General features: G+C 46.7%; 1 protein-coding gene across 10 annotated transcripts in view; it reads left to right on the top strand.

Moving 5' to 3' along the window:
• Positions 1 to 26,354, top strand: part of MGAT5 (alpha-1,6-mannosylglycoprotein 6-beta-N-acetylglucosaminyltransferase) — a 330,719-nt gene that overhangs the window by 105,611 nt on the left and 198,754 nt on the right. For 4 of the 10 annotated variants that reach the window (XM_032411587.1, XM_032411554.1, XM_032411565.1 and 1 more), the window contains one exon: positions 12,783 to 13,159. In XM_032411587.1, coding sequence (XP_032267478.1) covers positions 12,919 to 13,159 — 241 coding nt within the window. In that variant the 5' untranslated portion in view covers positions 12,783 to 12,918. Of the gene's footprint in view, positions 1 to 9,309; positions 9,333 to 12,779; positions 13,160 to 26,354 lie in introns of those variants that run through there. The other 6 variants (XM_032411605.1, XM_032411545.1, XM_032411576.1 and 3 more) reach the window with 3 other exon arrangements.

The raw sequence follows: 26,354 nt of genomic DNA, 5'->3' as shown, positions 1-26,354 counted from the left end.
AAATAAAACATGTATTTACGTATACAATCTCTGATCCCTTTTTAAGTGGACGAACCTGAAAGCCTACCAGCATTTATTAAGAGCTAAGATCGTGGTTAGTGGCATTCACGAAAGTGTTCTGCACTGGTAGGCCATGAGGTTTTTGAGATGATATGTTACAATAAAAAAAAATGTTTATATCCCTAATGGACTGTTGGTTAAAGGCAGGATACATTAGGAACATTCAGGTCAAAGTATAAATGATTGAGCATTGAGCTGATGATTCTGCCGTTTTTCCTCCAGATTATCTTCCCGCTCGCCAAAAGTTGCATTCATCTGATCAGAATTCTTTTGGCATATCTTACAGTATTTCTTAAAAATCAATATTTAGAAAGAAAATATTATGACTGTTCTAGTCATTTCATCTTTTAATTTATTAGGATTAGAGATTCATACACCTGCAATGTGTTGTTAGGAGAAATGCTTTCAAATAGCTGCCGGAAACCACCTGTCTTACCCTGATATTTAGAAACAAAACAGGAAAAAATATAAAAATACACTTAAGGGGGTTCGGAGATGCCAGTTAATCACACCCTTCCTCCCTTCTGGGTTCTGAACCAGAGGCAAGAGAAGAAGCCAGAGGAGGATTAAGGTGCAGTGCCAACTCCGTTAGAGTAAAGCAGGGTTGGAAGATGTGTCTTGGATGCAAAACTTTCCTGTCTGCCCTAGGTGGAATCCACACGTCTGCATAGGTAGGGGCTGGCAGCCAGGGATGGGCTCTGCTGGGTAGGGAAGCCCTGTCCTTATAACCCACGGGGGCAGGAAGAGAGTGAGAGTGCCCTTCCCCAAGCCCTGGGGCAAGAAACCCAGCAGCCCCCCTCACCCAACCCCCCCACCACAACCACCACACAAGCTTAGATGCTGTCCTTCCTCCCCCAGGAGGCCTACGAGTGCTCTGATGCGGGGGCAGGAATAGTCCCCTTTGTGGTTTCTTCTGCAAAAAGGAGCACACATTCTGTAGGAAAACATGTCCAGAGGAAGTAAAGAATCCTCCCTTTATAAACCATTGGGTTGTTTTTAAATTCAGACGTAAGAAATCCAAACATGGGGCAGTTTCTTGTCCGTGTTGATGCCAGGGCTGTTAACTCAGTTGTTATCTGGTCTTGAATCTACGTTGGTTCCCACACCAGATGTATACTAATAAGGATGTACTTCTGGAATTGATTGTATACACAAACCATACTTTTCTCTTACAGATTTAAATTAAATGCTACGCTGTTACAGTCTAAATGGACAAAAGGTCATTTGTCATTCATTTTGAACATTAGCAAAGATCTCAAAATGAGTGAACTTCAGAAACTTCACAAAAATGAAATGTGATTTTACTTTAATGTTCCATCTTGGTCATATATATATATATATATATATATATATATATGTAAGAATTAGGAGATGATTAACAAGTTCTAAGGCGTGTGTGTGAGAGGGAGGGAGGGAGTGTGAGGGAGAGAGAGAATGTTAAAAGAGATCATTTGTCACAAAAGGTTGAGCAAAGTCAGTCTAGAACAGTGAATGGATTGTGTATCCCTTAAGTCATCCTTCAAATATAGTTTCTTTCAGCAAAGCTTTGCAAGGCTTTCAGTGGCTAGAAAGTCAGTATGTGCCCCGGAAAATATCCGATCTCAAGGCATTTCCAGAAACTCAGTATTGGTCGAGATCCTCTTAGGCCAAATTAAGGCACTTTAGGAATATGGTTACCTCATTTGGAGGCTATTCATTTGGAAGTCAGCTGGGAAAGCCATAGTGACTGGTAAGTGGGTGTTCTAAAATGAGCACCTCAGGGGCGCCTGGGTGGCTCAGTCGGTTAAGCGACTGCCTTCGGCTCAGGTCATGATCTCAGGGTCCTGGGATCGAGCCCCGCATCGGGCTCCCTGCTCAGTGGGGAGCCTGCCTCTCCCTCTCCCACTCCCCCTGCTTGTGTTCCCTCTCTCGCTGTCTCTCTCTCTCTCTCTGTCAAATAAATAAATAAATAAAATCTTTAAAAAAAATAAATAAATAAATGAGCACCTCAGCAGTTCTAACACAAGAACTCAGCCCCAGTGATGTCAGACTTGAGCAGTGCCAGCTCTAGGTGGAGAAGCTGCCTGGGGTGACTTGCTGTATGGAGTCATTTGCTCTATCAGAGTTACAAGTTGGAAGACCTGTTTCCAAATTGTGTCTTCGATTTTAGCATAATGGATCAACACCCACCACTAGAAAGACTGGTTGTCTTCTACGCACTCGTAGTTCGCAGTGAGAAAACTAAGCTGTGTGCATATATACGGTTACCTCAGCTGGACGTATCCTACAGTACTAGGAGTGTCTGTAAGACAGCTGGTCTTAGTGACCTGCATCTAGTTTGTTCAGAAGTCCTATCAAATCACTGAGTTCTGTGTACATCATAAAAGGGAAATTGTGCCATATTCTGTGTCATCCCTCATCGAAAATTAGTGTCTGACCCCCATTCTTACTATCCCAGATGAGATAACTAGAGCAATGTATGCTAGACTTTGATGTGCAAACAAATACCTGGAAATCTTGTTATAAACACCAGCTCTGATTCGTTCAGTCTGGAGTTGGGCCTCAGATTTTGCATTTCTAACTACAGTCCTCTCAGTGCTACAGGTCCCCAGACCGGATTATGAGTAGCAAGGTTAATAGAGGCGCTGATTACTAGAAGCATTGGTAGACAGCCTCAAATAATTTCTCCTCTTTGGAGCCAAAGGCCAAGGAGAGTTAATAAAAGCCCTAACAGTCCAGTATTATTCTCAGTAAGTCCTTCCATGGTCTGGTGGTGATCTAACAGGGCTCTGTAGTGAGCTAGCTCTTCCTAAAAGGCTGCCTTCTTGGGCAGGGTTCCTTGTTCATTGGCCTGGGAAGACGAGCTTGCAGTTCTTTAAGGAGAAAACCAGTGTACCTTGCAGAAGATTGTACAGCAAGCCAGTGGATCTGCATTTGTAGAGAGCAGAGGGTTTATCTTTTGAAATACTGGGATAGATCATAGATCACATTTTGGGTCCCACTGGATAGGAACCATAGAGTTGGTAAAAGGAGCATCTTTCCAAGGATATAATAGTTCTTATGTCTGGCTGGGTATTAAAATCACCAAGGCAGCTTAAAAATAATACTCCTGCCTAGGCCACATCTCAGATGGAGGTGAGAGGTGAGACCTGGGCATCTGTATTTTTTAAAAAGGAGCCCAGGTGATTACAAAGTCAGTCAGGACTGAGAGTCCCTGGTTTAGGCAGTCTTTAACTTGGAGGGCAGGAAACTCTCCTGAGAGGCTTCATTTTAGCTTGAGTTAATTCATCATTTGTATAATCTGAGGGCTTGTGATCAGGTTGCAGTCGGATTGACCCAAGATACTTGATGTACTTAGGAGAGTTGATCTTAGTTTGATAATTGGGGGATAAGTCAGCTTATCAACCAGCATCAGATGGTTGAGTTTTTCCCTAAAAAAATCCAGTCCTGGAGCATTTCTGACCTGGATCTGCCAAAGCTTGGGGCTCTGTGCTCCATGTGGATTTACTGTAGCCCATTTTAGAAGCAATGGGAAGTTCATTATAAGGCTTACATCGTATAAGACTGGCCACTTGAGATCGTGTGTGTTCACCCAGGTGCACGTGTCGGCACCTGCTTACTCATCAGCTCGTTTAAAAAATAGAAATTTGACCTGGTGGTCTTCATCGAGTCACGTGCTTGGAGGGCCATCCCATTTCTTCAGACGGCGCAGCTGGAACACTCACGGGCAGGCCAGCACCCAGCCCATGTCCCTCCAGCTGGAGAACAAGGGTCCTGGGGTGGGGGAATTCGTTTCTAGGCTTCAGGGAGCACTTACTGAATAATGAACTTTTTTCTTGAGGGCATTGCTCCACGTTTTGAAAATGATTTTGATGGTATTTTTGACTTTTTTTTTTTTTTAATTACTGGTGCCATTTTGGGCCTGTTGGCATTCATGGGTGTTTTCTAGATACAAGAAGTTGCCAGAAGTCTGATTCTCAGAAAAAAGTTTGTTATGTACTTACCATAAAATTCTTTGTAGCTTTACTGTCCTTTGGCTTTGAGTGAAAGCGAATCTTTTGAGCATTTTCTTTTAACATTGAGGAGACCTACCTAACAAATTTACACAGTGTGATCTTTCCACAGACCAGTCCTTTTTTTCTTCTTAGTCATTATCAACCTGTCATAATGTGTGCTCCTGGTTTCTTGGGCTAGAAGCCAGATGACAGTCCTGCTGTTTTTAAAGACTGATGTAGTATCGTCCAGTTTTTGTCTTCTCAAAGACTTCTTCCCTGTGCCTGTTGATTTATAGACTAGATCTCTGTGAGCAGAGCCCCAATGCCATATACTAATTAGTAAATGGGGGCCACAGCCAGCCTAGGAATGAGCTTCTCAGCTGGTTTCAAGATAGTGTTGGCACTGAAGGATGTGAAAGAAAATGAGACTCATCTGTCAGTCAGCTTGGGACAGCATCAGGAATCAGCCCCCCTCTCTTCTCCCTGTGACCTTCAGCCTTAGCACAGGGTCAGTGCCTGCTCATTCTCAGAGCTGGTAATTGATTTCTGAATTTACTTTGGTTTGCTTCTCTCCTTGCTGTGCAACCTCATCCTCTCGGTTGACCTTCTCTGAGTCTCTTCCTACTGAGTGGGTAAGATCCTGATAATTGGTTAAGGCAGTGGTTCTAAACCAGGGTGCTTTTTACCTCTAGGGAACATTTGGCAATGTCAGGAGACATTTTTGATGGTCACAGTTGGGAGTGGAAGGTTCTAATGGCATCTAGTGGTGGAAGTTCAGAGAACATCCTACAATGTGCAGGACAGTGGCCCATAACAAAAGAATTATCTGGCCCCAAATGTCAGTTATGCCAAGGATTGAGAAATCCCTGGATTAAAGGAACTTATTTCATTTTCCAGGGCGTTATGCTTTTTGCTTTGGTTTAATACATGTTTTCAGAATTCTTGGACTTGCTGTGGTTTCATTTTTTGTGGTTGGGAAATTCTGTCAACTGTGAATAACCTGTGGGCTTGGTGAATGAAACTTACAGAACACGTGAAGATCTTACCTGACCCAGCAGCGACAGCTTCCTTCTTTCTCCCTTGTCCCCCTTCCACTTGGTCCACCTGCCAGTAAGACCCTCAAATGTTTGTTTCCAGCTGTTTCCCTTCCCCAGGGCTCCCCCTGGTGGAGATGGCTATATGTGAAGTGGCCAGAGGTACAGTAGGGAGTGGGAGTTGGGGCCAGCTAGTATAGGGCTGACAGCAAGGAGGGCCTGTTCTGGACACAAAGTCATTAGCTTTATTACTGTATTTAAACATTTATTTCACTGTTGATGCCAGATATGGAGCCCTGAACTACACTCGGCGGGCGGTTGTAACTGCCAGGCAAAAACCCACTTCAAATGGGTGAGGTTGGACGTTTTCCTTTCCCTGCCCACACTAAGAATGCAGGTGGAGCATAATAAAGTGAAAATTCTGGGCACAGGGCTATCTTGGTTTGATGGCTTCAAATGTAAAAGGGACTGGCCATTTAAAACCAAGACTTAAACAAACAAACACACACCGCAACAACCCAGACATTAAAAAAGCTTCTCCAAGTATCCTGAAAGTGTGTTGTTTTAGTGGGTATTTTTCAGTTAGTGACTCAAAATCAGACTTGTTTAGCGAGGTCTAAAGGGAGCAGGCTGTTTTCACTGAGAATGTGTTGGACTAGAATTCGTCAGAGGACCAAGCCACCAAAGTGGGGAGGAAAGACTGCTGTTTGTACCTGTTTGCACCAGCACCTTAGTTGGTTCCTGAGCTCCTTTGCTCCTCCCTAGGATGGGAGGCGAGCTCAGTGGTTATCACAACTGTCAAGGATTCCCACTTCAGATTTGGGGCTGCTGCTGAGTGGGCAGCAGCAGGTTTCAAGATGGTGGTAGCAGGGGAGTGAACAGCCCCAGAGCAACTTCCCAGGACTTTGGACTGACTTTGGAGGAAAAATCTGCTTTGCTTTTCCTTCTGTCCTCCTCTGCTTCTCCTTTTAACAACATGAGACCTCCCTATTTAGAGCAAGAATGTCCCCCCCAGACCATCTCTCTTCCTTGACACCAGTAATGCCATCAATGTATATTTTTCCTCCTATCTTTGTTTCTGCCAACCCCTGGAGGTTGGTGGAACATGGCATTAGACTCACAGTCCAAACTTAAAAACAGTTGCCCAAACACTCAACATTGATCTTAATGCAAACTGAGAAGTAGTAGGAAATTGTTTCAGAGTTAAATCATTAACACCCTCTAAAGACGCTTGTTACTGCTTATAATAAGTCAGACAAGAAGCCTCTGAAACTTACAGTTTAAGACTGGCCCTCATCAGGCATTTAATTACGCTGTCAGTTCTCTGTCATATAATTTTATATGAGTAGGTATGTGGCTCTGAATTTTCTAGAATAAGCAAATGAGACCACTGCCAAGCATTCATTTCCTGACCAAATAGCATAGAAATTCAAAGTTCAAACTCCACGCATACAGAAGTAGCTAGGAAAGTTTTGTTCTGAATCTCGACAGTGTAAAAATTTTTCTAACAGATTTTTTTAAAAGAAACTATTTTGAGCGAAGGAAAATAAAATTCAAATGAAAGCATCTGAGGAACCTCAGAGCTAGAAACCTCTCCCGGAACCCTGAAGTCCTTTGAGACACGGTTCGAAAACCAGGAACCCAGATCCTTCAGTGCCTACTCATCCAGCTCTGACAGTGCTCTGTGCTGCTCCAACTTTCCCCACATCAGACATACGGACAGCGAGACAGACACGCTTGTCTAGGGTCACACAGTGCCAGTGGGTGGAGCAAGCTGGAGATCCCAGATCTCCAGGCCTGGGAGCAAGTGCTGGTTCAGTTCTTCCTCACTACCCCTTCTGGTGTCTTCCTGGGATCCTCTTGGTTGACCAGTGATGACACCAGCAGCCTCCCCCAAGGGTCCCGCCACCACCTGCCACTGCTTGTTTGCCTTCCCATCTCTTGTCTTAGATACGTTTTCATTCCCACAATCACTGCCCCTTCTGGGAATTTGGTCAGAAGTTTTTTTTTTTTTTCCTTTTCTCCTCATACCTAACTGCCACCGTATCCTCTGTAGTTGAACCCCATCTCCTCAAGGGCACAGTGATTTTCCACTGCTGTGTGACAAGATCTTAGGGCAAAACCTTGTGACAGGTAAGGGACAAATACAGACTTGGAGTGCCAGGGTTCTCTCTGGTTCACACCAGAAGGAGGTCTTGGGGATCATTGCTCACTTGTGTTTCTTCATCTCATTTCCGCCATCCTGCGCTTCCATCTAGCAGACACTTAATGACCATCCACTGTGGGCAAGGCATGGCCATTCCTGGCATTTACCGTCTTTGGGACGCTTACGCCCCCTATAGGAGAGATGAAAGGAAGGCTTATCCTATAGAGTAGTAGGTAAGAAGCCCTTCAGAAGAAGCACAAACTGTGAGTGTTCCAGGGAGGATGCTCTGTCTTCAGATGAGGGAGCCAGGGGAGGCTGTATGCAGAAGGTGGGGTTCAGTTGTGAGATATGGGTGGGATTTCCCAAAGCAACGTGGAGGAGCACAGCTGACTTAGGGTTTCTTGAATGTTACTGCACAAGATGAGGCAAAAGTTTGGCCCATAGCTGCTGGTTATGGATAGATAGGACACACTTCAAGTGGTCAGAAGAGGTGTGTGAATGACTGTTCGAGCACAGCTGTCCCATGTAACTGTTGGGCCAGCAAGCTGTGAGGGGATTGGTCTGTGGGGCTGCAGGAAAAGGTGACATCTCTGGTTGGGGCTGGTGTTGCTCCTGAAGGGACAGGCGTTTCCAGCTTCACTCATCGTCTGAAGAGAATGCTCCTGATGTAAGAAATGGGTCCCTCCAAGGATGTTGGATAGGCAGCTGCAGGAACTCCTTGTTTGCTCCATCTCCCCTGGAGCTGGGCTATTGTTCTGTGTGTTCTTAGATGGTTTGAGAAGTTGGCATCTGGCAGGCAAAGCAGGCCTTGCCTTGAAGGGCCTGTGAGGTGGATGGGGAGCTCTTAAAAGCAGCCATGTCTGGTAGCTGGTGGCAGATTTCTTCGTGTAATTTCCTTTGGTAGTAGGCCTGTGGTTAGCCCTTAGTCACGGGACAGCCCGGCCTTGGCTGGGCTGTGGGGAAGAGGGGAAGGGGTGGGTCCCTGCGGGGGCTGCAGGGGCCCCTGAGGCTCATCTGCCTGTCTCCTCATACCCCCAACTTTGGAGGTGGACTTGCTCTCTTTTTTCTTTTTTCAGGAACAGCTTTATTGAGATACGATTCATATATCCTATAATTCTCTCATATAAAGTGTGTAATTCAGTGTTTTTAATATACCCACAGAATTGTGCATCCATCACAATTAATTTTGGAACGTTTTCGGTGTGCTGGGTTGTCACCTCCCAATTCCCGTTTTCACAAGCCCAGAACGACGACTGTTGTACTTTCTGCGTCTATAGATTTGTGTCCTCTAGACAGTGCATACAAATAGAATGATACAACATGTAGTTTTCTGTGCCTGCCTTTTTTCACTTTGCATAACGTTTTTAGGGAGCGACTATGTTGGAGCACATATCAGAACCTAATTTATTCCCGTTGATTTATTAGTATGCCATTTTATGTGTTTTTTTGATCCGTCCGTCAGTTGATGGACATTTGAGTTGTTTGGGCTTTTTATTTGTCCATTATGAGAAAGGTTGCTATGACCATTTGTGTACAAGTTTTTGTATGGACATAGGCTTTCATTTCTCTGGGGAGGATTTCAGGAGAGGCATTGCCTGGGTCACATGGTAACTCTGTGGTTAACCATTTGAGGAACCACCAGACTATTTTCCACACCAGCTACATCGTTGTACATTCCCACCCGCCAGTATATAAAGGTTCCAATTTCTATACATCCTCACCAACACTGGTTCTGAGCTCTTGTTGAGTATAGCCATCCGGGTGGGTATGAACTGTTATCTCACTGTGGTTTTAATTTGCATTTCCCTAATGGCTAATGATGTTGTGCATCTTTTCATACGCTTTTACTTTTTAAATTAAGAGAACTGACACATTTCCGTGCCAAAGATCTTCGATCAGTTCTGGAAAGGGGGATGCCAGGTTTTATTGTGTTGAGGAGTGAATGGGGAGGAGGGAAGTGAATGCTGCTCTTTTAGGAAGTACAGGAATAGAGGAGGTGCGGATGAGGGTGGTTAGTGGCAGTGGTGGGCCTAGAAGCTTAGCTCATCGCCGACAGACTTGGTGCAGACTTCTTCCTGGAGGACAGATGGCGTCGTGGCTCAGGCTAGCATTGCTCTGGTGAGTAACAAGGCCTTCTGAGAGAGACTGTTTTTGTGCCTATCGGCTCCATTTTGCAAGAGGATCCAGCTAAGTCTGGACGCAGGCAGAGTCTTAGCCAGATCCACCGCTTTTTGATCACTGTTGTTCTGCAGCCTCTTGATGAATTTTGGGGCCATCACTGATGATGATCCTTAAGTCCCTTCTGATCATTAAGCACCTTCTGGTGAGGATTGCTGTCCTGTTGTGCCCCCCACCCCCCACGCTATTACTGTGGGAGTTAGGGGCGTGTCCCAGGTAATGGTTTTAAAAAGTCTTTTAAAATTCTGTTACTAGGAATTGTAGAGATGAGTTCTAATTCAGTTCTCCGTGTGAGCTGTGGGTATGCTGAGATAGCTGCTGCTGTTTCACACCGTAGATTCCATGGGAGAAAAGACTATTCCTGGCAGTTCTGTGGTTACTTAAAATCTGGGCCCTCAGTCATCAGAACCATTCTCTGAACTTGGAGTGAGGGCTTTTCACTCCAAATTTGTAAGTCTCTGAGCTGGTAGAACTTAAGCTTGGCTGGGTTTCTCGACATCTTCTTGCCACTCAGATGTGCCATCTGTGGGTGGTTCTGACTGTCCCCAAGGCCAAGGCAGAGAAGCGCGCCACCTTCTGCTGAGGCCCTTGGACCTGGCCCTGCCCTTGCTTCAACCTTGCAGCCTTGAGCAGCTGCTTCAGGGGGTTAAATGGCGAAGTGGAGTGGAGTTTCCTGTCTGAAAGTTAACAGGTAATTCCTGTATGCATTTGGGGTTCTCCCCTAAAGTAGTAAAAGAAAATTGCTCGCTGACTGTCATTTTTAGTATAGCGTCTAGTTTACTTGCCCTGGGAAAATCCCTTTGGCCCTGGGGTACAGTTGACTCACTGGTGTGGATTATTGAACAGGAAGCATAGCCACTTCCTAAGGACCCAGGGGCAGCCCCCAGTTGGAGAGGTGGCTTTAAAGCATCAGCCCCACGAGGGGCTGTTTGTTGAGTCTCCAGGGCCCGATGGCAGCATGGACTCAGTATATACTATAGAATGAGTGGAGGAAAGAAAGAGGTGCAGGTGCTGCTCACGGAGACCTCGTTTGGAAGGGCCCGATAAAGAGCTCTAGTGCCTGGAGGACACGTTGCTTGGTCAACAGGTGGTTCGTTGTGTCCCTGGGGCCAATGTCTTTCTCTGAGAATGTACGTGGTGGTGGGGGGCAGGGGGCTCCCTTATAGGATGTCGCGGGATGCCACACAGAAACTGGCAGACAATCTATATAGACAGACAGGTGTTTTAAACTGTGGACTAGTAAGGGACATCATAAGCTGCAGCAGTAGGGAAAGCTGTCTGGAGCCGGTGTGAGTGGAGCTGGGGCTTGGGGAGCAGGCTGGGTTTGGATGATCCGTGTGATCTGCAGAGGGCCAGCCAGGTAGGGAAAGCAGCGTGAGTGAGTACGGGGAGACCGTGAAGGAGGATGTGCAGGGTTATGGTGACAGCCGACCAGCAGGTGCGGAGGGTGTGGCCGGGCCCGAGGAATCGCAGTGACATGGTATTGCAGGAGGGAGTTGGAGCCACGCTGTGTAGACGGCACAGTGGTACTGCCGTAGTGACGACATCTGTGGGCCTGGCTCAGCGGCTCTCAGACTGGAGCAGGCATCAGAATCGCCTGGAAGGCTTGTTGGAGCACAGGTGGCTGCCTGCGCCCCACACCCCCCCGAGTTGCTGATTTAAGTCGGTCTGGGTTGGGGCCGGAGACGTCGCATTTCTCACTGGTGTTTCTGCTGTGGAGTTCGGGACCGCGCTTTGAAGAGCCACTGGCCTAGAATTCAGGTGTCGGTGATCTTTTTCTGTTAAAGGCCAATAATAAATGTTTTAAGCTTTTGAGCTACATAGGATTTCTGTCACATTTTCTTCTTTGTTGCTTTTTACAACCCTTGAAGCATGAACACACACGTGTCGGCCATGGATAAGAAGGCGCTGGTGGGGAAAGATGGGTGGCGTAGGGAAGGCAGGGCATGGTATACACAGTCCTCGGCTGTCCCGAGATTACCCCTCTGCCCCATAGCTGGCTGACTTTGGGTAAGTTAATCTCTCTGGGCCTTTGTTTCCCATCTATAAAACAGAATGATAAGTAGTAGTTCTTACCATCGAGGACTCCAAGAATTCAGTGAGCTAAGGCACAAAATGCATTTAGCACGATGCCTGGGGCATACCTAGGATTTATTTAGCATTTACTATTCGTAGCACTACTACCAACCACTGATGGCCGTTCATAGGTGAGGAAAACAGAGAGGAAGACCAGTGCAGATCCGCCGCGTTACAGATTCTGAAAGATAATTGCTCTAAGATCTCGCCATCCTTCCTTCTTAGGCTGCTTACAAAGAAGAATACTTAGAATGAAAACATATGCACCCTCTGAATCGTCCCGCATGGAGACCATTGCTCAGCTTTTCCCCTGGCACACTTAGAAAATGGTGCCATTTGTGACCTGGCTAGTTGTTGGACCCAGGACTCTGGTTTAGGGGGTAGAGAGTTTGGCCTACTTGTAACCCATTTGCAACTTCCGCTTCGGCCTCATGTTTTAGGAAGAATTGCTTTAAGACCTTGGCCCAAATAGGGTACCCAGTAGGATCTGGCTGATGAGTATTGAAACTGTGCCTTTGTGCCCTCTAACCTCGTATTTTGCCCATGGTGTGAGTGAAAGTGAGAACTATAGGAAAGGAGTCTATCATGTGCCCCATGTTTCCTGCACTGAAATGTGCAAATGAGTGGTGAGGTACCTCTTTCACTCATGGCAGCTCGAACAGGAAGACCGCTGGGTACCCCTGGCATAGCCTCTCTGCACTGGTGCCTGGGTAGAGGCCGCCTGGTGGCCCCGAGAGCTTTGGCTCATCTCTCTCCGGACACTGCTAATGCAAGCTGGCCGTGCTTACGTAATATGGGGGCTTGCTCCCCTTTCCTGGTCTAATGACCCCTGAGGAGATGCCTACTCTCTTGCTCACCTCCCCAGCTGCATGCGCTAATCCTTGCCCCACAGCACATAATAATGACTTTGTAAGCTCAAATTACAGATGCACAGAAGTACCCAGTGGTGCTATGACTCCGCCCTCCACTTGGGTTTTTGCTGACATTCAGTGAAATATCCTTCCATCTCCTCCCCACCTTGCAAAACAAGCTTCCTGTTTTGAACTTGGTCCAGACTGGAACAGCCCTGCTACACCTGTTAACATAGGCAGACACACATTTCCTCCTCTGTATTTGTGCAGCTTTTTTGTCGCCTAGCCAGATTTCCCCTCTCAGCTTACAGATCTGGAATCATAACATAAGATATTGAACCAGCAAATTAAGAAAAAAGGAAGTTCGCATTTTGGAGCTATTTGAGTGAAAACATAGCTCCTGGTTGGTTTCCCTGTGTTTTGCCACGACCACTCTGCTAACTTGCCCCCTTCTTCACAGCAGGATGGAAACGAGGAAAGGAAATCGGCTGACGCAGGAGCCAGAGTGAGACCGACGAGCCCACAAATCCAGCCTGCACCATGAACTTGTGTCCTTCTACGTTTTAGGAGCCAAGGGCAGGTGAAGTTGCTGGAGAGCAATGGCTCTCTTTACTCCGTGGAAGCTGTCCTCTCAGAAGCTGGGCTTTTTTCTTGTGACTTTTGGCTTCATCTGGGGTATGATGCTCCTGCATTTTACCATCCAGCAGCGAACTCAGCCCGAGAGCAGCTCCATGCTGCGTGAGCAGATCCTGGACCTCAGCAAGAGGTACATTAAGGCGCTGGCGGAGGAAAATCGGAATGTGGTGGATGGGCCGTACGCCGGCGTCATGACAGCGTACGGTAAGCGCCGGGCTACTGGGGCTCCTGGGGCTTCTTCATGGAGTGTGGCTTTGCCTCAAAAGGACCCCAGAGCCTCGCCACCTTGGTTTTGTCATGGATTGAGTGCATCTTTTGGCACTGACTTTGCGGCATTGAGTTGCACGCAGAGGGACACTTCTAGAAAGTTAAAGCCATGCCCTTGGGGAGCCTCTAAGCTCTTGTGCCCAGGGACTAACACCCAGCCCCAGGAGCAGGGGGGCAGAACAGTTATTAGAGCTCTTGGTTGGATTTGCAGCTAGCTCTTCTTCCCTTTCTGGATTGCATGATCTCATCTGGGAGTATGATCAGGGAATGTAGAAAAATATTCTCATTATCTTTCCCTAAACAAAACTTAATTAAGGTGGGGTGGGGGTGAGGTAAGGAGGGTGGGGAGGAATGTGGGCAGGAATGAGGACTGGGGGGGCGGTGGGCAGGGTGAGGTAAGGCGGGTGGGGAGAAACTCCAAGCCAAGCGTGTGTCTCCCTCAGGCCAGGACGTAGGACACTAGCGATTACGTGCTGGCTAATAGCTTTCCTCTTTGGCTTCTTGAGAGTTGACTGCTCTTGTTCCTTGCCCTTGTCTCTAACTGCCCTGACTTCGGAAGAAGTCTCACTGTACATGTTTTTTTGTGTTTTGGTTTTTTTTTGTCAGGTACCTAAAACTGTTTTAGAAATGAGGTTGAGTGGAAAAAAAAAAAGAATGCATACAGAATATTACTTATTTTTCTTTTGGCAAAAGTTATGCTTAACATAGAAAAAGTTGGAAGCTATAGACATGCAAAAATAAAACCCCCAAGAATAAAGAAAATCACATATAAATCTACTACTCTAGGAAATAACCATAATTAACACCTCAGTGTATACTTTCTGCTATTTTATATATACACACAAAAATATACGTATATATGCAAAATACTTTAAAAAGCATAGATGCACAAATACAAAACAGAAATTGTAGATGAAATTTGGATCCTACTGTGTTGTGGGGAACCCACCTCCCAGCTCTCCTGTAATGACCAAGGACTTAATCCCTAGAACATGGCCTGTCCTATTGCTCACTGACAAGTCTAGTCACTGAACAGAGACCTTAGTGGCCTCAGGGTTTGGGACCCTGAGGTGTAATATAAATGAGATGCAAGAAAGGGGTTGGTTGAGGTGGAAAATGGTGGTGTTCCACCTTGTGACCCATCAGTCATGGACTCTGAAGTATATGGAGTTTATATGGTGTTTTCCAGAAAATGATCAGCAGCAGTTGGAAGCTTGAGTTCAAATGCAAGAAATCATACTTAGTTTTACATAACTTTTTTTGTTTTTGAAAGGATCCAGGAAATTTGGTTACTTTTAAATTTCATATATAAATTTTTGGTAAGGAGAAAATGGTTGCTTTTTTTTTTTTTTTTTTAGAGAGGTGGGGTGGGGAGGGGAACAAAGGGGATGGAGAGAGCCTTAAGCAGGCCCTGGGCCCAGAGAGGAGCCCAACATGGGGCTCGATCTCATGACCCTGAGATCGTGACCTGAGCTGAAACCAAGAGTCGGACATTTAACCGACTGAGCCACCCAGGCGCCCTGAAAATGGTTGCTTTTAACACACAATGTGGAAATTCTTTTTCAGTGTCTACTGTTGGAATGATCACACTTCTCTGCTTTTTATCTATCTGATTTGGCGGTATCTATAGGCATCGGTTTTCAACATGTCTAAATAAATATCCCCCCTCTTTTTTTGATCTGATGGATTAAAAAATGAGACTCCAATTTGAGAACCCATATTGAAAAACAACTAGGTAGTTTTTCAGAGGGTGCATTTGAAAATTACTCATTGACTTCAGTCTTCTGTAATATTTCTCAAATACCACAGATAAACCATCAGAAAGAATAAATGAAACTGTCACCATTAATGTCACTCATGTGCAACAAGTAAATATAGCCAGTAAAGTGGACGCTGTTTTTAAGTTTCTGGTTCGGTACATTCCATGTTAAATATTTTGGGAGAGAGAGTAGTCCGTTAGTAATTTCCTCCTGTTGATCTCAGTCTGTCAAACCTTTTCCAGGGGAAAGAAGAAACCCCACAAATGGTAAACTTGTAGACTTTAAATTTTCCTAGTTGTTTTGAGTGTTCGTATTTCCTTTGTTCTGCCGAGCATCTCCTAGGCTAGGCTTCCTCGACGTTCTCGGGAGCAGTGATGCGGTCTTAGCTTTCAACCTCGCAGACACTATATGCTGTAGAAAGTTAGCAGAACCCCAGAGCAGTCTGTTAGAATTTTGGCCACCGCGTAGGAGTTTGGAGCTCAGAGGAACTACAAAACTGGGTTCCAGGTGAACCTTAACAAAGTCATTCTTTTTCTCAAAAACGGCAAAGAAACAACCCAGCAGGCCCCGTCAGCAGATGTAACACACGCTGCTGCTTTTCTCTTGCGTCTCATCGACTCGGCATGTCAGTCAAAGTGCTCTTTGGGGCTGAGTCTGTGGAATTTAATTGGACTGTGCATATGTGCTCGATGCACTGGGACCATCATGTGGCGAAATACCACTAAAACAGGGTTTGTCATGTCAGCACTCTTGGCATTTGGGGCTAGATAATTCTTTGTTGTGAGGACTGTTCACGCGCTGTAGGATGCTGAGCAACATCTCTGGCGCCTGTACCCACTAGAGGCCAATAGCACCCCCCTAGTTGTGACCATCAAAAATGTGTCCAGACATGGGGGGTGGGGTGCAAAACTGCCCCCCCCCCCACCTTGGAGGACCGCCACGCTAAGAGTGAAACCGAAAACACTAACAGCATCTTCTTAGGGATGTTCCCAAGCAGATAGCTAGTTTTTGTTATTAAAAATTTGTCAGCCTGGCCTCCATTTCTCAGTTCTGGGCACCAACGACTGGGATTGAGCAAGATGATGTGGTCCAGGGTCAGTCATGGGAAGCTGGAGAGCCTTTCTGACGGTGTGTGCTTCCCCTGGAGTCCATCGGTACCAGTGGTGGGCATGTCAACAGCCAGGTAGCTCTGGTGGTTGATGTCAGGAGATGCAAAGACCACAGGATATTCAGTGGTTTGCTGGGCTGGCACAGTGGGGGTGAGGATGCTTGAGCCAGTGGTTTGCAATCTCTTTTTCTGTCACAGAGGCAGCCCATGTACAGAGCATGCCTAGATGCCTGCCCTGAGAGAGCAAAGAGCTGATCCTGTATGGCTAGGATCTGTGTCTGCTCTGAGTCAATCCCATTATTAGACAAAAAAAAAAAAAAGAGAAAAAACACCTCCTTTCTCCCATCCCCATTTGGCATAATCAGAGCCTATTAGGATGCTATAAATGTGTCTTCAGTAGCTGGGGCAGGTATTTGAAGAATCCTAGTAGCTGACTTCAGATTATTACTGATTTTTTAGAATCCCTGACTTGAGATCCTAGAGCAGAAGAGTTCAGCAAACTGTGACCTGTGGGTCAAATTTGAACCTCTATCAGGTTGCATAAATAAACATTGATTGAAACAGAACCACTCCCATTTGTTCATAACAACTGGAATAACAGAAGCATGGTAAAACCAGGATTTTAGAGGACATCTAAAGCACGCTGATTCCATCTTTTGGTAGTCCCCATAGTTCAGTCTAAAATACTCATCAATCAGGTCATGTCTCTCCTTGACTCAACAATTCCACAGGACTCCCATGGTCTAAGGCCTGGGCAGCAAGCTCGCTTTGGCTGAGCCTCCTTTTTTTAGAGGTAAAGTGTTTGGAACCCTCCTCACCCCTTTGTTTGTTGTCTGTGGCTGTTTTTGCACTGTAATGGCTAGAGCTGAGTAGTTGCCACAGGGACTTAGAGAGCCCCAAATGTTTACTGTCTGGTCCTTCATCAATCCCTGCCCTATCCGTAGGGCACTCTTTCTGTGGGATTTTGCTTGGTGTCCTAAGACTCGTTCATCTCTACATTTGAATCCACCTTAAGACATCTTCATATAAGGTGTACATGGTTTCTCTGTCCTCTGGAAATGCTTTTTTTAAAAAATATTTAATTTATTTATTTATTTGACAGAGAGAGAGAGCAGAAGCAGGGGGAGCGGCAGGCAGAGGGAGAGGGAGAAGCAGACTTCCCGCTGAGCAGGGAGCCCGATGCGGGGCTCAATCCCAGGATGCTGGGATCATGACCTGAGCCAAAGGCAGGCACTTAACCAACTGAGCCACCCAGGCGTCCCTGGAAATGCTTCTTCTGAGTGGCAGGTCAGGAGGCTAGCGGTTAGGAGCATGGGCTTTGGAGGCAGCCAGTGTGGCCTGGGCCCTCGGGACAGCACACTACTTGTGGAGGGGGTATCAGCTCCTCTCTCACCATGTGATTACGTGGTGTGAGCGAGGTGCGTGTCAGGTGTTGCTGGTTGGACTAGTCCTCAAAACCAGCGCAGAGGGGTGCCTGTGTGGCTCAGTCATTAAGCTTCTGCCTTGGGCTCAGGTCATGATCCCAGGGTCCTGGGATCGAGCCCCGCATCGGGCTCCCTGCTGCGCGGGAAGCCTGCTTCTCCCTCTCCCATTCCCCCGCTTGTGTTCCGTCTCTCACTGTGTCTCTTTCTGTCAAATAAATAAATAAAATCTTAAAAAAAAAAACCAAAAACACCATCATAGAGCTTGCACACAGTAATCTCCACCTGCCCCCCCCCCCAAATCCTATTTCTGCTGATTTGAAAAGAGATTTCTGAACTTCTTTTGGGATTTGGTAATTCAGAAGTAGTGCCTGGACGATGTCCCAGGTGGCCTATGTGGAACAGTTGGAGCATTCATTTGTGGGGTGTGGAGGGCGTTTCTGCGCGCCCCTCTGCCGCGCCAGAGAGGGGGAGAGGGGGAGAGGGGCATGTGGAGCCGGGGCCTTCTGCAGCGCGGCCTCCACCGCTTCTCCCTGGCCCGCATCGCAGGGCCCTGCCTGTCAGTGACTGCACGGGAATTGTGTCATGAGTGCTGTCACTCACCCTCGTCAATGCCGTTCTTGTTTCTGAGGTGAATTGATCTCTGTCTCTGATGGCCTGACCCAAATTCTGATTGCCTCTTATCTCCGACACTGGCCCCGTCTGCTTGTGCTCTCTGGGCAGTGAGAGACGGCCTCCCTGCTGCCAGGTTTCCCTTTTGACCTCCTACTCTGCCTTACCTCCTGTGTTCGTCCTGCTTCCCTGGACTTCGTGAGCCTCAGTTGTCCCCTTGACTGGCTGTTACCCCTCAAGCCTGGCACTCTGGGAAATGTCTGTGCGCTTTGCAGGTATATGGCAGCATGGTCTAGGGTTTGTGCGTACGGCCAGAAAAAGACAGACGGGGGCCCCTGCTCTCATGGAGGCCATGTTCATTTTGGAGGGAAGAAATACTAAACGAGACTACATTTGACAGTAATTCCAGGAAGAAAAATGAGATAGGGATATGTGATTTTTTAAAAAGTACATGAGGCGCTACTTGGAATGAGAAGGTCAAAGAAAGCCTCTCTTAGGAGGTGCCTCGTAGCCCTTCTGACGCCAAGGAGCTGTGGGTGGGGTGGGAGGAGGCCGAGCAGGCCAGGCAGAAGGCAGGGTGTGTGGCCCAGGCCTGCATGTGCACTCTAGGGGCAGAACAGAGGTTGCTGCGGCTGAACAGCATGAGCAAGGAGCAGTGTGGACGGTGGGCAGCACATGCAGTGGCCCTTTGGGCTCTGGATCTCAGTGTGATGGCAGGGGCAGCGAGGTGCAGGGGGGTTGAGGTTCTTGTGAGTGAGCCTCGCCTGCCCCTGCCGGGGGCCTTGGCCCCTCCCTATTATCCCCCCCATCCCCCCACTTAACTCCTAGGCTGGGAAGAGAGGTAAAGAGGAAGAAGTTCCTCCTGTTTCCTTAAGGAGGTGGGGCTTGCGTCCTCTAGGCCCTAGAGAAGAAGGTAGTGTTTTTGGTTGCTGGTCAGAGGGCAATGCATTGGGCTTCACGTGGCCCTTATTGGCCCGGGGATGCCCATTCCTAAGACATTAACATTATTTGGGGTTCTCATAGGCCAAAGGGACACCCCCACCGTGATGCTGGTATGGCGGCCTGAGGTAGCTCCTGGTCTGTGCTGCAGACCTGGGTAACGTCTGGAGAGTCAGAGGAGCTCTTAACGAGTGTTTTGTTCCACCCCGCTATGAAAAAGAAGACGAAAAATACTTAGGTTGGATTTCACTGGAGATTTAAAAAAAAAAAAAGCCTGTGAATGGTTTTTTAAAAATTTTATTTATTTGCTTTCTGCTTTTTTTCTTTTTTTTTTTTTTTTTTTGCCTCTGTTCCTACAAATGTGATCAAGGGACTGTTTTCTTGGAGGGCTGGGGTGGTGTGGGGAACCACCATTGCCAAAGTAGCAGCTCTCTACCCTTGAGGGAAACACACTGCTTTGGAGCGACACTGGTAGAAAAAAAAGCGCTGGGCTGTTTGGTGTGTCTGAGGAGGCCGTGGTTGCTCTAGGGGGAGGTGGCTGGTGCGATTAAAGAAAGGGCTTACTGCTTTAGAAAGTTGGCAACCTAAAACGGGCCTCTCCGGGCTTGGGCTCTTCCAGGGATGTGTGGTGGCAGTCCCCCCGCCTGGCACCCCCGGCAGAGCCAGGCCGAGTTCCCAAGCACGCCCAGTGCGGCCGCACATCTGAAGAGGGCCTCGGGGGTGCCGTAGACAGGAGAACAGTCAGACTGTGTGTCTCTGGCAGGGATTGGAGCCTCTTCTTCTGCTCCTTTTGTCCACGAGACCTGTCCTTTCCTGCCTCATTGCTGCTTCAAGTCCTGGCTTGAGAAGAGAATGTGCATGAGGGGGTGTGACTCTTGGGCTCAGAGTATCAAGTGGGGTTGCTCACCTCAGTCTGTCAGAATGGCCTGGGCAGACCTCATGCCACTGTGGCCACCCTCAGGAGCCGTTGACCCTTCCTGGGTCTGTCTGGGTACCGCAGCTGTCTTCTGGGACCAGCGGCGGGGTGGTGGCTGAGCATTCGCCTGTCCCCAAGTCTCCACCTCTGCTCTTCCTCCCACCTGCATACCTCCTCTCCCCATAGCTCGTGCCTCCTCTCCTTACGTTCTCTTTCATGATTTCATTCTCAGTCTTACAACACTTTTTTTTTTTTTTAAGATTTTATTTATTTGACAGAGAGAGACACAGCGAGAGAGGGAACACAAGCAGGTGGAGTGGGAGAGGGAGAAGCAGGCCTCCCGTGGAGCAGGGAGCCCGATGCGGGGCTCGATCCCAGGACCCTGGGATCATGACCTGAGCCGAAGGCGGACACTTAACGACTGAGCCACCCAGGCGCCCCTCAGTCTTACAACACTTAACCCACCTATTTTCATAACACCTAAACCACCTGTTGTTGCATATTTATTGGCTCTGTTGATCGTCTCTCTCCCCCACGGAGCATGTGAGCTGCCAAAGAGCAGGGATTTTTGCCTCTCTTGTTCCCCACTGTACCCCAGGGCTCAGCACGTGCCTGGCACTTAGTAGGAGCCAGGAGTGATCAGCAGCAGCCCCTTTGCCCCGACTCTGCCTGTGTGGGACAGTTACAGCTGGGGCTAATAGGAAAGTAAAGTTTCTAGTGAGGCTGGAAACGAGAAGAGATTCCCCACGGACTACAGGTCCAGGTGGCTCCGGGTAGCTGTTGTGCTCCTGATTCTGACACAGGAACCAGTGTTTATTCTGGATGGTCGGTAGAGAACGTTTCTGTGTGGCTGTAGGGTTCCTTACTAGGCGTGTGACCTTGGGCAGGTGACTGATGTTTTAAAAGCCCGCTTCCTCTTTTGTAAAATACAGGATATAATAGTATCCTTCACCTCCTGGGCTTGTTGTAAGGCTTACATGTTACAAAGCTTATTTAGGCACCTAGATGAGGGAAATGCGGTCATTGTTGGGAGTTACCAGTAACCGTGGCCGACGTGTACCTGTATCTTTTACTCCACCAAAATTGTTCACCTGAAGTGGACGTTTGTTTATACGTTTGAACATAGGGCTTCAGGGACGTGTTTATGTAGCTGTGCTCTGCGTTTACAGGGGATAAGACATGAGAGGAAGTAAGCTCTCCTCCAGAGGGAGGGAGGCAGGCTTGCCACCACCCTCCGGGACAAGGACAGGCGAGGCTTGTCCACCAGAATCACCAGGCCTGCCTTGATGGCGCCCGCGCTGGGCCCTGCACCGGCTGGGGTTGAGAACTGCTGCCCTGCGCCCCAGAGAGATACTGTCTGGCTCTTCCCTGGGTCCCTTTCTGAAAGTGTGTTGGCTCCACAGAGTGACTTTGGTGTTTAAGAAACAGGAGAGGTGATTGTCACCACCCGGTTCCAAAGAGAAGGCTTTCCTTTGTGGGCTGGGAGCTGAGCTGGACTGGGTGAGCTCGCTCGGTCTCGGAAGGAGGGCAGTGCTGGAGGGTACTGTTTCCGGTACAGGTGGTGAGCGGGAAGGAGGAGTGTGCGGTGGCTGTCTTTCCTGATGGGGTGGGGGAGGTGTGGGCGCGGGAGTCAGGTCGGGACCCCGTGTGACGATGGGCTCGACCACTCAGAGCCCGAATCCATTTCTGTTCTGCAAGAAGGACTACAATGCTGGACTCCTATTCCATGCAGCTGGCTGGGTGTCGGGAAGATGAGAGAACAGCCCAAGAGCTCCGTGCTGGATATTTACAGATTCCATAATGCACTTGATATCATCAACAGGCCAAGATGCGATTTTTTTCCTCACATTCTGCTGCCTAGAAAATGCCTGGAAGTGCTAGAGACACCCCGTAGCACCTCAGGAATAACACTCGCTTCTGGAACACAGTGGAGTCAAAGCTGAAGTCTGCCCTTGCAGCCTGACCCAGGAGAGGACAACAGTCAGTAATACTGAGCATCTGAGCTGCCCTTTCTCTTTGAGGTGGTGATTTAGTGCCCTTTGTGACATGGTGTGGCTGCCTGTGACAGCTGCGGGGCGAGAGCACGCCTGCGACTTTAGGTGGCTTTAAGAATTCAAATGCGGGAATGTAGTGAGGGTCAATCACTGAGCTGTATCTGGGCCGGGGGTTATCTTCTTACCTGACATCAGGTACTTGGGCCAGTATCTTGGGGAGGGTAGAATTCACTGCACTGGAGGTATATTCAAATAGCATTTAAGCCTCCCTGATTGTCAGAGTACTGTGAATATAGAAAATGGAGAGCATGTAGACTATAAAGCAGTGAAAAACCTTGGCGTCTCTCGGTCCTTGACCCTGGGTAGGCTTGCTTTCTCTCCTAACGTGAAAGAAAAGAAGTTCATTTTCAACGGAAGCAGCTGTGTGAGTCACCATTTCCAAACTACTTAGCACAAGATAGAAGATGCTGTCAGTACAACACACAAGGGCAAGGATGATGCCACGCCCATTTTTGTACTCTTAGAAAGAAAGAATAAAAAGTAAAATACTCCCTATCCCCAAACCCAGATAAATTTTGATTTCCCTCCAGTCCTTTTTTAAAATGCACGTCATTTAAAAAAATTGGAATATTTTATATACGGCTTTTTAAACTCTTCTTTGTTGTATTTCCTCATGCCATTAGATATTTTTAATGTCCATACACTTTTTTTTTTTTTAAACCATCCATTCAATAAATAATCAGTGAGCTCCTGACAACACCCGGTGGTGATAAACAGAGATGACAAGACACCTGCTCTGCCCTCCCTGAGTTCCAATCTAGTGATTTATTCTGTCTTATGAATGGATGGACATACGTAATTTAATCTTTTTGTTGGGCATTTGGGTAGTGTCCCGTTCTTATCTATAATAAATAACACTACAGTGTCCTTGTACATAATGAATGGACTGGCTTTTGCTTATTACTCTAACTATATTGTCTTTCTGTGGAAAGGTCACTGTGAAATTAAAAATATATAACTGATGAAACTTGACATTCTGGCAGGCAGTGGAAAGGAGAGGTTGGGGCTAATTCTTTTTTCATTAACACCTTCCTTTCTCATTAGCGCCCTGTCTTTGCTGGTTCTCCCAAGCAGCACATGAAGCTGCTCCTCGTTGGCGCTCTGCCTCTGGAGGCCGCCATGGTGAAGAGGGACTTGGATTAGGAGCAAGCCCAGATGCAAATAATTTTTTTTGCAGTTCAGATGTACGTCCTTGCTCATTGCACGGTTGGTTCTGTGCCAGCGAATCATGCTGGCTACACCTTCAATGTAGCCTGTGGTGGCTGTGCCCCGAGTCCTTGACTCGTGGGCTCTACAGATTCTGATGGAGTGCTTTGAGGACAAAGCCTGGTGAAGGTTGGCCTGGAGGACAGCGGGCTGGATAACCACTGCTTTGGAAGCATGTCCCAGGGGAACAGGGTGGGCTAGCATAGGCCCCAAGTGCCGCCTTTCTGGATCATTCCTCAAATACTGATTGCCTGTATAATCTGGGCACTTGGGGTTTGCTGCCCTGTCTCACAGCTTTAACCGATAGACCTATAAACTGATAGACTTTTTCTACCAGCAAGACCCCCCTTTGTCCTGAAATCCTGTCTCCGTGGGCTCCAGCTCTGGAGGCACATCTAGCTGGCAGTGAAATCGCCTTAGCTGTCCTGCTCAAGAATGTGGCAGCATCTTCCAGCCCCTGCTCACCCCCTGGAGGCATGCTTTCTGGAAATGAAAACTCACAGAAGCTGTCAGGGCACCTGTTCTGAGATTTTTGTCGATCTCGCCCTTGATCAAAGCACTTCTAGTATGATAGAAAGCAAAGCTAACTTCCCCCAGAAGGACATTTTAAATGTTTTCAATTGCTTTGATCTCATCTTTGTCATGTACAGTAAGTTTTAGGAATACAGAATTGCGGTAGTGATGTTGGGATTAAATTTTTATGGCTAAGGCTTTGAAGCACAAACAGAATTTTAAAAGCCTGTTAGTAATTGAAAATTGTAATCCTGCTGAGGACACATTTTACTGCTATAATAACTGTAAAACACAGTGATAAATTTAAAAATGTTACACTAGAATTTGAAGGAATATTTTTGCTCTAATTTCTTTATTAAGCTCTATAGAAATTATCCTTGGGTGTGCAGCCTTATTGGATAAATGGATTATCATTAAGACTAAAACACAAAAATGTTCTGGTATTTAAAATTGCAATAAAACAGTTTTGCTGGTTTAAATGTAAAACGCAAAGGTGAGAAATAATTTCATCACCTAGAAAGGTATGATTTCCTTAGCCTTATCGGCGGAAAGACTATAGTCCATTTATTTGTTGGTTTATTATTCATCTGTTCACTTATGTAACACACACGTAACTGAGTACGTAGTGTGCCGGTTGGTAAAGACACAAAGATGGGCTTGACATCATCTTTGCCCTTGTGTATTTTATTGACATTATCTTTTATCTTATGTCGAACTGTCTTGAAATAGTGACTCAAACAGCTGCTTGTTGAAGATGAACTTCTTTTTTTTCATACTGGAAGAGAAAACATGTCTATCCAGGTAAAGTGCCTAGAAAGTCCAGGGCTTTTGATTGCTTTATATTCCATTTTCATTTTGAGGCAGAAAGTAGGAAAATGCGGACTCTTCGTTATTTTTAGTGTGGGAGTTGCTCACAGAACAGTGACATCAGTGAGTCTTGAGGATGGTTGGGATATGATTTAACAAAAGCACGTGGCAGAAGTGCAGAGGTTAATCCCCGATAAATGTGCTCAGAAGCAGCAGGTCGGAGATGCCTGCTGGCTGGCAGCTCCATAGAGGTTCTTCAGAGGCAGTATGGCACGGTAGATAAGAGCCATTGGATCTGGAACTAGACTGTCTGAGATGGAACCCTTGATCTGCAATCACCCAGGGCAGATTACTTCACCTCTCTGTGCTGTGGTTTCTCATCTATAAAATGGAGATGGGAACAGTAATACGTTCCTCATACTGTCTTGGCAGGACCCCGTGAAGTAACCCGTGAGAGATGCTGAGGACAGCAGCTGACAGAGCTCAGTCGGTGGTGGTGGTGGTTCAGTTCGGAGCATAGTTGGGATAGTGAACGTCAGCATCTTTCTCATCATCATGACTTCCCAGAGTCGCACCATGTCACATAGTCACAGAGGTCACCCTCTAGTAGGTGAGGTCAGCAAGAGATAGTAGGTCACCCTTATCGGTGACTGTATTTTAGGAATTGAGGAAGACTGCCTTCTTGTTTTTTGACATTTTTTTAGTATAGTTGACACACAATGTTACATTAGTTTCAGGTGTGTGACTTAGTGATTTGACAAGTTTGTATATTATGCTGTGTTCATCACTAGTGTAATTACCACCTGTCCCGTTACATCACTATTACGATGTCATTGGCTATATTCCTTATGCTTCACCATTTACTCCTGTGACTTACTCATTCCATAACTGGAAGCCTCTGTCCCACTCCCCTTCACCCATGTTGCTCATCCCCCACGCCCTCCTCTGTGGCAGGTGTTTGTTCTCTGTATGTGTAGGTCTGATTCTGCTTTTTGTTTTTGTTTTTTTTAATAAGGTATTTGTCCTTCCCAGTCTTACTATTTCACTTACCATAATACTCCCTAGGTCTACCCATATTGTCTCAAATGGCATGATCTCATCTTTTCTTATGGCTGTGTAGTATTCCTTTGTGTACACCACATTTTTCTTATCCATTTATCTGTTAATGGGCACTTAGATTGCTTCCATAATTTGGCTATTGTAAATAATTCCACAATAAATAGAGGGGTGTTTTTTGAATTAGTGTTTTCCTATTCTTTGGGTCAATACCCAGTAGCAGTATACTGGATTATTACTGGTATTTCTATTTTTAATTTTTTGAGGAACCCATTTTCCACAGTGGCTGTAACCATTTGTATTACCATCAACAGTGCATGAGGGTTCCTTTTCCTCCACATCCTCACCAACACTTGTTGTTTCTTGTGTTGTTGATTTTAGCCATTCTGATAACTGTGAGGTAATGATGTCTCATGGTACTTTTGATTTCCCTTTCCCTGATGATGAGTGATGGTTGAGCATCTTTTCATGTGTCTGTTGGCCATCTGGATGTCTTCTTTGGAGAAATGTCTATTCATGTCTTCTGCCCATTTTTTAATTGGATTATTTGGTTTGGGGGGTATGTTACCAAAGTTCTTTATTTGTTTTGGAGATCAACCCCTTATCAGATATACCATTTGCCAATATCTTCTCCCATTCAGTAGGTCATCTTTTTGTTTTGTTGATGGTTTCCTTCACTGTGCAAACACTTTTTATTTTGGTGTAGTCCCAATAGTTTATTTTTGCTTTTGTTTTCCTTC

The sequence above is a fragment of the Phoca vitulina genome, unplaced genomic scaffold (assembly GCF_004348235.1).
Source record: "Phoca vitulina isolate PV1807 unplaced genomic scaffold, GSC_HSeal_1.0 scaffold1, whole genome shotgun sequence".
Taxonomy (NCBI): Eukaryota; Metazoa; Chordata; class Mammalia; order Carnivora; family Phocidae; genus Phoca; species Phoca vitulina.
The sequence above is the reverse complement of the archived record's forward strand: the minus strand, read 5'-3'. Positions and strand labels throughout refer to the sequence as shown.